Source organism: Ascaphus truei, chromosome 14 (genome assembly GCF_040206685.1).
Source record: "Ascaphus truei isolate aAscTru1 chromosome 14, aAscTru1.hap1, whole genome shotgun sequence".
Classification (NCBI taxonomy): domain Eukaryota; kingdom Metazoa; phylum Chordata; class Amphibia; order Anura; family Ascaphidae; genus Ascaphus; species Ascaphus truei.
This window is the reverse complement of record NC_134496.1, coordinates 37,614,051-37,626,076: the sequence shown is the minus strand read 5'-3', so window position 1 is coordinate 37,626,076 and position 12,026 is coordinate 37,614,051. Positions and strand designations below refer to the sequence as shown.

The 12,026-nt window shown below is 42.1% G+C and overlaps 1 protein-coding gene across 2 annotated transcripts in view; it reads right to left on the bottom strand.

The window, feature by feature from the left end:
* Nucleotides 1-12,026, bottom strand: part of ARHGEF26 (Rho guanine nucleotide exchange factor 26) — a 77,214-nt gene that overhangs the window by 23,610 nt on the left and 41,578 nt on the right. For both annotated transcript variants that reach the window (XM_075570506.1, XM_075570507.1), the window contains 2 exons: nt 9,640-9,714; nt 6,013-6,102 (listed from right to left, as the gene is read on the bottom strand). In XM_075570506.1, the coding sequence (XP_075426621.1) occupies nt 6,013-6,102; nt 9,640-9,714 (165 nt within the window). The remainder of the gene's footprint in view (nt 1-6,012; nt 6,103-9,639; nt 9,715-12,026) is intronic.

Here is a 12,026-nt window from a genome sequence, read left to right as displayed (position 1 = left end):
TGAATATACTGTATATTATAAAGTACATTTCATTTTCCAATGCTACCTCTACAGTACTATACTGTATTTTACTAAGCTGGCTTAAGTATTATGTTCCAAAAGCATTGCATATATACAATTTAAACACTATTAGCTCAGCTGTTGGAAATCCCATCGGGACATAAATCATATGTTTTTTTCACTAAAGAATGAAAGCAGCCATTCATTTTTAGTTTCACAAAGATCTGTAGAGCAAGGACATTGTTTCAGATTTCTGGCCGATTATCATTTCATGAATTCGCAGCTACAGTAACTGTTTGAAAAGTCTTACTTAATACAAATTCCCACTTCAACAGCAGATCTGCTTCAGGGCCCCCAAAGAAAATGAGAATGCTACATTGCATCAGGATTGTGCACACTGCTATGCACCTCTGACTGGTAACATAGCATGGCCAAAATATTAGTGAAGGAATCAAAAAACACAGCAAATAGCAAACCATTGGAGGTTTACATTAATGTTGGTTTGTAGAGACAGGATGACAATTGGACTTTGCAATGTTCTGTGCATGAGGGATAATTAAAAAAAAAAGGTGCAGTTCGCAAAGGCTGCCATTTTCAAGAGGTCAAAAATATACAAATTATGAACTATTTACCAAAATTAGACTTGTAATATGTGATCACGGTGGTGAATGTTTGATAATTTCCTGCTTTATTAGTCTACCGCAGTGGGTTTTTTTAAACTTGTTTTGGTTAAGGAAACCTATAATTAGTGTGACATTCTGAGGAACTTCTTCAAAAATCCAGGGGGAGCATGGGAAAATGCAAAGAGAGAAAACACAACTAAGTGCAGGTGCTTTAAATCCAATGACTTAATATCGTATCTATATGGTGACTACTCACTAGGTGGCAGGTTATTTAGGGCACATCACAACCGTGGCAATCTGTTCTTCGGAGTATCAAGGAGTTGATCGCCGTAAAAAGGTACCATTGCGCCGATTGAAAATATATGTTTTTATAATTAAAAAAAAAAAAAGAAACGCACTAACATTTAGTGCAGTATTAAAAGGCATGCAACACAATAAGTGTAATGGTGCTTGACGTCACAATTATGTCACCGCCACCACTTCCTTGTGTGTGGTTGATACCGGTGCTGGTTCCCCAGCTGTGCTGACCATTCCCCTGGGCTCCCCGGCGCCTCTCCAGCGGATCCTGATCCAGCTGCACCGGCGACTCCCTGGGTCCCGATACGTCACTTCCGGTAATACCACCTTCACACCCGGTTGCGGACTTACAGCTGGGTAACGCGTCTTGCTTCTGAGAGTGTCTGAGGGGCTAACACTCAGGAGTGACGAAGCGTGTGGAAGTGAAAAGCGGAGTGTTAGCCCCTCAGACCAGAGCCAAGATACAATATTAAGTCACTGAATTTAAAGCATCTGCACTTTGTTGGGTTTTCTCCTTTTTTTCTTTTTGCATTTTCCCATGCTCCACCTGAATGTTTGAAGACCTTTTGAATCCGCAAGGACCAACAAGGACAGTCCCTACCAGTGGGTCTGAACAGGGAGTTGCAATCATATATATATTTTTTCACTGTGCACTTGACACATGATCTATTTTATAAAGTCACAACTTCTACACAAATGTCACTGTAATATAATATTGTCACTTGAATATAACACGTCACGATTTGAATGTGTAGGAGCGCCTAATTGTTTCACCGTATTGTTTACAAAACATTCTGAGGAATCTCTCCAATCACGCTTCTGAGATCAAATACATTGCAAGGACCCCCAACCCTCTAAAATAGCGTGTCTGAGGTCAGATACAATGTAAGGAACCCCAACCCTCTCTAATAGCGCGTCTGGCAGCAAAATGTCTCCAGGTGGCGTAACTCTGCGTGTTTTAGACTGAATTTAGTAGACTTGAGATCCACGAAAGGAAAGAATGTCAAAGGAGAGGCAGATAAATGAAGGCAGGTCATACATACACACAGTAGGTGTGGAGAAAATGATGTAAGATCTTATCAACAAGTATAAATAATGGAACAAAAAGGTACAAGCTAAACCTATTACTGTCACTTCTTATTTTCAGTATCCTTTCTCCTACTAAAGCCCGATTCTCTAATTACGAATTCAACTTTGTGTGTGCAATATATCTATATGCCATTGTTAGTAATACCGGATTTTCTGTGTATAATAGTGTGTATGTGTAGACAGATCATGTCAAAATACCATGTAAAGTGTCTGGAGTTTTGGGGATAAAGTTGACACATTACTGCAACATTAGTGGGAAACAATAATAATTGCTATAAACATAAGTCATAGCAAAAGATTTGGAAATTATTTGCTGCCGAGCATAGTTTCATGATCATCGCTTGCAATCATACCTCAACATTCCTCTAACCGCCCAGACCAGAAGTATTGCACATAAATTAATACAAAAAAGTTATAGCTAGCTGCAGTCGAAATTTAATGCAGTTGGTCAGACAATTCAAGCGATGAACCACCAAATGTAATTTCAAAAGGTGTAGGACTGTTTTTTTAACCTTTTTTTGGTTAAGGAACCTTATAATTATATTGTACAATTCTGAGGATCCCCAACCCTCTCTAATAGCGCGTCTGAGATCAGATGCATTGTAAGGAACGGTCCATCCCTCTAATAGAGCGCCTGAGATCAGATGCATGTAAATTCTTCTGTATTTGTTACAATTTTCAAATGACCTGCTAATTGCAGGGAACTCTTTAGGGATGCCCAAGGAACCCCTGTTGAAAAACAGTTGGGTAGGACATAGTGTTCATTAACATTGGCCAATTTTTACTCCTGTTAAAAGAGACCCTCCTGGCAACACTTTTTTGTGCAATTTTTCTTCTTTTTTTTAAATTTTTTTAAACAGTTTGAAGCAGGGGGTCCCCAGAGCTAAACCGCATTGTTTTCAGCTCCGGGGACCCCTTGCTGCCCGAGATACTTACTGGGGGGGTGCCGTTAGCAGCACAGAAGAAGCTAGTCGGGGCTATCGAAAGGGTGGCTTTAAATGTCCCACATTCTGCAGGCTAATAGGAAGCCGTTATGTCATCCCTTCCGGCTCCCTATTGGCCCACATGACGCGGGACATTTAAACTGCGTAGAGATACCGGTACCCACTACGGAGACAAATATTTTGTGAACCACCCCAAAGCTAAAATCAATGCAGTGCAACTCCGGAGACCCGTTGCTTCAAACCTTTTTTTTTTTTAAACGCATGTCTCCCCAGGCGTGCACCATTAAAGGAATCGGACCGTTCCTTCTAAGAATATTTGCACTAGTGTTGACACAATAGGCGCTTTCTGTGTTGTGTAAAAAGATACGGACTGCTTTAGTGATAAAGTATAGATTACAATGGAAAGGGAAAGCAGCTAGACCTATGCGTTGCCCAACTGAGATGCATTGAGCAGTGTTTGTCTTTGCATTCCTACCGATATGAAAAGCTAAACATTAATGTTGTTGACAGAAAAAGTAACAGCTTAGACAGAATTAGATTAGTAATACCATTTAACTGTACAGAAAAAAGAGAAAGTGCAGCACGTAGGGCTATAGTTGGGCCATATAGCGATTTGATCAGTATATCCTTTATATCGTAATATTGTAAAAATGTTCAATATTGGTTAAAGAACCCTATCATTATATTGTGACATTCTAGGGAACCCCAACTCTCTCTAATAACGCGTCTGAGATCAGATGCATTGTAAATGTAACACCCCTTCCCTCCTCCACAGGGAAATATGGCAAAAACGGGTATTATGGTTCTAACCTGTAAGGCTTACAAGAGGCCTAATCCTATGTGCTTGGGGAGCCTGTGGTGGCTGGTGCAGCACCTCCACCGATGAGGATCCCTGCGTTGGCAGGAAAGCCCCTCACGGGAACCGGTATACCTATATGGTATGCCTCCAATAACCACAATCCACACAAAGTATATGCAACACTATTTACTATGGTCCCTCAAAGTACTGAGAGTGCCCTGGGCACCGGAAACCCAATGTCCATCAGAACAGTCCCTCCCAGAAATAGATGTAAGGGCAGCGCTACCCTCCCAGTGTGATGTTGGTTCACGCGAGTACCTTCCTGGGTATTCGGGTACACCAGGGTATATTCAGACAGGCCGCATCCGTGATCCCACGATGCAGGGCCTCCGACACAATCTCTGTATCGCCTTACGTCCGGTAGCACCGCGCGGTCGTTCCACCAGGCCTGGGGAATCCTTCGCCGTGGTTCTGTTTGCTCCACTGAATTGTCCGCACACTAAGGGGCAAGTCCCTTACTATTAGCCAGCCCTACAACACTCCACTACGGTGTAGGAACTAGCTGGCGCCTACAGGGGAACGGGTCTGGCCTAGTCCAGGGGCTTGACTAGCTACCTAGAAACGACAGGACCTACTCTTCCTGCAGCACCAACCTCAAGATGGCCACTGCCTTACACACAGTTCCAATGTACGTGGCTGCGCCAAACACAACATGGCCGACACAGCTCACTAAACCCTCCCACGCGATGGGACTACTGCCAGGGAGGACGCAAGGGAGGGTACCCTGCTACATAAGGAACCCCAACCCTCTCTAATAGCACGTCTGAGATCAGATGTATTGTAAATTCTTCTGTATTTGGTACAATTTTCAAATGACCTGAAAATTGCAGGGATCCCTTTAGGGATGCCCGGGCAACCAAAGGTTCCTAGGAACCCCCGTTGAAAAACCCTGCTCTACTCCAAAGAGATCGCTTTACCTTGTGTTTTCTACCTTTGTTTTCAACCCTTTGAGTGCCAAAGGGGGTGCGGCACCAGTCCCTCTGGCCCTTATGATCATGTGACCGCTCACTGATGATGCCGTGTTACCATGGGGACGCATTGCAGTGGGGAGAAAGGGGTGGGGGAGAAAGGGGTGGGGGAGAAAGGGGTGGGGGGAAAAGGGGTGGGGGAAAAAGGGTTTGCAGAGGCCTCACGTGATCCTCAGAATTTAAATGCCAGGGGGGCCTCTGCAACCGCCGCACCCCCCCTGAAAAATCTTGCGTGCCCCCAGTTTGCGCATCCCTGGTTTGAGGAATAGTAGAAAAAATAGGGGTTACACAAGGATGAGCACAAATGGAGATCTTGCTGGCATCCTTATCAAACAGTATCCCTGCCCAAAAACAAACACTCGCGAAGGGCCAGTCCACGAGTGCGCGCGCACTTAGAGCAACTCTAAAAGCGTGCACATGGAAGTCTCTCCAAAAACACGCACAAGGGAACAGTATGTCAGCTGACTTCAAAGCAATTTCCCCTCCAGATTCATGATCTAGCCATATTTCATTTGTGATATGATCCATTTGTCAACTGCAATATATAGCAAACATCGCGTGATCCATCCACTGAGGTGGAGCAGATCACACAGACGCACCGGAGAGGAGTGGGAGACGCCGGTATTTCCCTTTCCGATTGCCCGTGTGGTGGCCAACACCCACACTGTCTATTTTAACCTGCTACAATGTAAGTAGTCATGTGTCTTTTGCATTATAAACCTCATCTCACAGGACTTCACCATATTGCTTCTCTTCTCATCATTTACAGGATTATTCAGAACGGGGACTTTACACTCACATCCTATCAGGAACTTTTTAGATAGTTTGTATTCACAGTGACTACCAGCCACTGTTTGTCTGCACTGTTGCGCCCTAAGTCTAACGACTATATTTTAGTTTGGTCTTTGTGTGAGACTTAAGACACTCTGGCAGCACTTTGGGACATCATTTGTCTTGTTTTATATTGATCTTTTTACACACACACACACACACACACACACACACACACACACACACACACACACACACACACACACACACACACACACACACGGGTTAACAAGATTCCAAAACCATGCAGAGTGATCGAGCTTCACAAATTCGTATATGAAAAATAATGTTCTGTGAAAAAAGAGCACCTAACTCCTTTGTGTTGAATGTACCCAATTAAACACAATGGAGTGATAAAGCTACTATAAACAAATGCATGAAATAAAATGTTGATTCAGTACCTTAATTTTAAATTCCAGTTGAGAATAAATTGTCACCATCATCTCTGTCCTCTCCATTTTCCGTGCTCCTTCATTGCACAGACGAACCAACTAAGGACAAATAATGGTAATGTTATATGCGGTAAAGATAAAAATGCCACTAAAAAGCAGAAATCCCCCATAGTAGGAATTTCTTTTTTTGTATAATTAGAACTGGGAAATCCCCTAGAGCAGAACCGTGCTATTCCTAACTCCGGGGACCTCAGTTACCGAGATATTTACCTTTTTATATGCCGCAAAAATTAAAGAGAAACCGAAGGTGGCCAATGGCTTCTTCAAATAAGAAGCTGCCATGTCGTGCTCTGATGACATGGCGGCTTCCTATTTGCCCATGAGAGTGAGGCTTGAATAGAAGCCATACGGAAACATCTGCACATTAAAAATTATAATGTTACGTCTCTCAGGAACCGGGTGGTCTTCAGAGTTAAAAGTAGCACAGTTTACCTCCAGGAGTTCCCCTGGTTCTAAGTAAGTAAATAATAATACATTTAAAAAAATGGTTTTTAAAAATTAAAAACAATTTGAGTAGGGGGTATTGTTGCTTCAAATCAACATAGCAATCTTGATTTTCTATGCAAATCTTATACTCCACGTAAGGTAGGGGAGCGCAAACTTTTGAAGCTGTGCCCCTCTGTCTTCCCTTCCCCGGCTCTCGCGCCTCCCCCCCAACCTTGTATCCGCGTCAAATGACGCTGCAGGGTCATGTGACGTCACATGACCCACGGTGTAATTTGACGCGTGGGATGTCACGTCACATGTCCCCGTGGCGTCATTTGACGCCGCATTGCCATGGCAACGCGTCACACAACCGGCTGAATCCCGGTTAGTGGAGTGTTGCAGAGTCCTCACACGATCCCCCAGCATTTAATTCAATGCCTCTGCAACCGCCCGCGCCCCCCCAGCAAAATCTCCCCTCAATCCCCCCAGTTTGCACACCCCTGACGCAAGGCATGCTTGTTTTCAGAAGTTGATATTCTCTGATATTTCCCCTTCTTTCAGAACAGAATATATTCTGATTAGGTTACAGTTTTAATGCAGCTTTGTTTGTGCAAATATAGAACACTGCATAATACCAGATGACCGCTCTTTTTGGGCTAAACTCTAATTACTTTTTTTAGAGACCAATACAGTGTGAACACATAGCTTTTGAAAGATTGACAAAAAAAAAAAAAAAATAGTCCAAGTGAAAAAAAATTTTAAGTTTTCGCTTACAAGTTTCTATACATTAGATGGAATTTACACTTGGTTCTATGGAAAGGCTCAGATCTAAATGCACCCTGCACGGCCGCATGAATGGTCAATTAGTCAAGATCTATTACTTTTTGAAATAGAAACACTGCATGATTTCATCACTTCTAAGTACGATACAGTATAGCGATGACCCTTCAGGCTTCAGTATATTAAAACCCTTCTAGTTTACAGAAACTTGACTTTCAGCAGCTATGTAATGTAACACAGACAGGAATGCGCAATGCCTTAGGAGGTGTTCAGTCTTAACATGCGAGAAGCTTTAATTCATCATTGCTATCCAATTCATGAAGCACATATTGCGGCTTAACACTATACACATGCATTGTTGCTTTGATACTCATTGCTAGTAGAGAACTGTTCAAAAACACGTCTCTTGTATTTTTCACACTAAAATGTAAATATGTTACATTTGGCTATTTAGTAAAGCAATGCTATTACACTTTTCATTTTCTCGGCATGGCTCGCAATAGGAGAACCAAGACGGTGTGTGCGTTAGTGGCACCTTCATGTTAGGAAGGGGTCTTGGCATGGAACTGGGATTAGATTCTGTTTGAACAACATTTCTTAGTTTTATATATGATGTAGCAGATATAGCCCATGTTAATGGTCAGAGAGATAATTTAGCATATTGCTGTATCAAATATGTTCATAGGATTCTTTAGTTACGTATATGGAAATATACAAGAGTGGCCAATGACACACCCTAGGTCTGTATGCAAGCATTGTTGAAATTCGTTTTTTTTGGAGGTGTAATTCTTTAACTACTGGGGGGGGGGCAAACATAGGTGGGTTTTTGATAATGGCACTACATAGAAATAAACTTTATACAGTAATTATTAAAATAGCCTTATGTACTGGTATAGCTGAGCAGCACTGAACTGCAAGACTGAAATTGCAGTAAGCAGTTATTAAGCATGCCTAAATACTGTATGTGCCCAAGCGCTACAACACAGCAAAGTATTTGAGCAAATCACACATTACTTTTAGGCTTCTGTTGGATCCTCCGAAACATAAACTTTGTTTTCTGAAATCTTTAATTTGCAATAACACCTCTGACATTCTCGCAGCACTTAAATACTGCTCTGGGGCAGAAAGAGAAGACTGTAAATCCACAGTGAAAAATCTCTTTTTAAGGGCATGAGATTCCCAGTCACTTTCACACTTGTGTTAACCGAACTTCAGCTTCATTGATCTTGACAGTATATAGCAAGACAGTCAGCCATGAACATTAACCGTGTAAGTTCTGTCCATATTACATCTAGGTCTCTAACTCCTGCCCGTTATCAAAACGATTTGTATTCAAGTCACTTTCCCTTGCAGCACACATTTAGAAAGAATATGCTACAGATCTCACAGGGTGAAACAACGCACTGCCACATCGTCTGAATGCTCATTTCATTATTACATGTTGAATTCAAGTAGGGCATATAATTTTTAATTCTAAGCAGGCAAAGGTGGCTCAATCGGTCCCAGCTTCAGCACGTGGCTCAGACTGAGCCACCGATTGAGCCACCTGTGCTGAAGCAGGGATATCATTAAAACCTAGCCAGTTGGTGTCCCTTGACTGGAGTTGGCCACTCCTGCTGTACTGTATCTTCATTAGTAAACATTGGTCAGAAACAGTACATTGATAAGAGCAGCAGACATACAGTACAAGTGCAGAAAGCCTAGGGAGGCGTGCAAGAACAAATACAGACGGGAGTAGCAGAAAGGTTAGTGGAGTAGGGCAGTCATTGCTTTATTGGATCCCTGCTATAAAAAAAAAAAAACACATTTCTTTAAACTGGGTTAGTTTCCAATTGTGCTTTAAACATGGGGGGTGGGGGGAGGGGCTTAAAGCATTGCGGAGTTTGGCAGTTTAAAGTAATGTCGCATTTAAAGAGGCAACACATATACCTTAATGCCTTAAAGCAGCATTTCATTAAAAAAAAAAATTGTGTTTTATTTTTTATATAAATCAGTTGTGTATTAGATTAAACGTACTGCGGTTTTTTTTCCACACTGTATGCCCTTTTTAATGATTCTTAATGTACAAAGCTTCCTTGGCTTGTTATAGCAGCCATTTAGGAAGCCACAGCACTTTTCCTTTTGAAAATGGCAGCCATATTGCGTGCCAGGAGAAGCAGGGCCTTCGCCGATCGATGACGGGAGAATGGATCGGTCGGCAGCTTAGATAATTACATTGCCTTAAATGCAAGGAAATGGGGATAGATTTAAACACAAAAAGAAACAGAAAAAGAGACAACAAAAACCTCATGAGGTAATGGTGCCGCTATACTACGCTTATTGTAAAATAATTCTAAAGGCACTGAAAAAATACAGATCTTATAAACTTACCTTGCTAACTTCTTTCAATGCTCGTTTGCATGCCTCATACTTTGCAGAATATTTAGGTGTCTTTTGACAGATGGTCTAAAATAAAAGAGAATAGTTTTATGTCACATGCATTTGTTTTACAATTACATTTACACTTGAAATTGAATCCATAGCTTAACCAACAATCCCCATTGTTTAATTCCTAAATGTAACAGGGGACTTACCCTGTTCAGAAAACTTGCCTCTAATCCAGCAGTGTGCTGGTTAATTGACCAGCACCTGGCTGATTAGAGGTGTTAGAAAAAGCCTGCCTTTGAGACAGGAAGAGAGACTCCTTAGCTCACACCTGAGCTGAACTAGGAGACAGAGCAGAGATTCCTGAGTCTCACAATTGGGGAGACTGAGCAGAGGAACTGCTGTCTTGAGCTGCAGAAGGACTAGACTGTATGCTGATAGCAAGACAAGGGGACCAGACCTCAAAACCTGGACAGACATTGCTGTAGCACACAAAGGTGCTTACCCAGGAGAGCAGAGAGGACTTCCCCTACAGCTTCAGGAGAACAGATAAGACTTTCTTTTGGAACTGTAATATATCTGTATATATGAGAACAAAGATTGTAGCGCCAGAGTAGAACTAAGAGTGAAATATACCTAAATAGTGACTAAAGTGTTTAAAGCTAAATATTGTGAATACTATACATACATTCTAATCAACATATATATCCATAAACAATATAGTGTAACACAATAAACTTAATATAGTGTAGTGCAAAAGTGTAAAGGAAGAATATATAAAGTCCAACCAGTCCTTTTGATGTTAGTCCATGAATATAGGTAAATAATGCTGATAAAGGGGTATCCGGCTGCTCTCACATGGGATAAACCACATCCAGGGGTATCTAGAAACAAAAAAAGAGAGAGAGCGCACGCCCCATAGCATAAAACTGTGTATTTAATATTAAAAAGGGGAAGGGAAGGGGGGGGGAAGAAACACACTCACAAGAGTAAAATGATAATAAGGCAATTTGTGATAATATCACCACCATCCGGTTTCTTTGCTGCAAAACGTCTGAGTCCAGACAATCGCCTCTCCACTAAGAATGGCCGCCGTATGAATCCCACGCTGGATGTGGCCTCGTGCGTGTGCGCAGCGTCGAATCAGAGTCCCTGACGCGTTTCGTCACCACTGAAAGTCGCCCAGTGGTGACGAAATCCGTCAGGGACTCTGATAGCGCGATTACGTCACTACGACGCTGCGCACGAGGCCACATCCAGCGTGGGATTCATACGGCGGCCATTCTTAGTGGAGAGGCGATTGTCTGGACTCCGGTGGACTGATTCTAGTCGGCAAACGGCACCCCTGGCATCCGGTGAGCTGTGATCTCTACACGCAGCCATGAGGGAGCCCACAAGTACAGACGTTTTGCAGCAAAGAAACCGGATGGTGGTGATATTATCACAAATTGCCTTATTATCATTTTACTCGTGAGTGTGTTTCTTTCCCCACCCCCCCTTCCCTTCCCCTTTTTAATATTAAATACACAGTTTTATGTTATGGGGCGTGCGCTCTCTCTCTTTTTTTTATATCTGTATATATGTTTATATTTTGGGGCTGGTAAATAGCTTAGCTAACCAACCCAGTCAGAGAGGGCTGAGCTACATGTGCAGATAGTCTCCAAAGCAGAGATAGGTTTTTAGTTTGGCTTATTTTCATATATTTTTGCTGTGTTTAAAGCGACCGGCACAATAAAGCCTTGTTTTAATTTCACCTTAAAACAGTCTCCATTATGTACCTCTGCACATGTCCTCCTACATTAAACATTAAAAAAAAAATAGGAGGCAGCACAGTGATTAGATTAATTATTAGTAAATCCTACTGCTGTAACTGCCCAGGGGTACTATGAAGTTTGTGGGGGATACTTCCCTTTAATTAAGATGTGGGGATCACTTTCTTCATTGAGCAACCCTGCTCGGAACTTCCAGCCGCACTTCTAGCAGTATCAATCTATCTATTTTAATTTTCATGATAGGTTAATGAGGCCTCAGAAGGCGTTTGTGTTGACCAGGATCTGAGGTGATTTGTCACTATACTATGAATTGATGACCTGTCAATAAGATCTGATTACATATTGCTAGGCATATCAGGAACTTTTCCTTCTCGTTTACACGTAGAATTGGCAGTTCCATGTTTGTTACGTGATCTAGGAACAAGGCCAGATATTGAACATCCACAGAGAAGAAGCACTAGATCTCATGACTAGCAAGTCCCTACATACTCCACACAAACTGGCAAATCAGAATTTTCATAAAACTATGGTTCACAAACACTCCGATCAAGAATCAGCCCCCCTCCCTGAAAGAACTTTTTAATCTGGATTGTTAGTGGTTGGGGTGTTAGTGTGATTTTA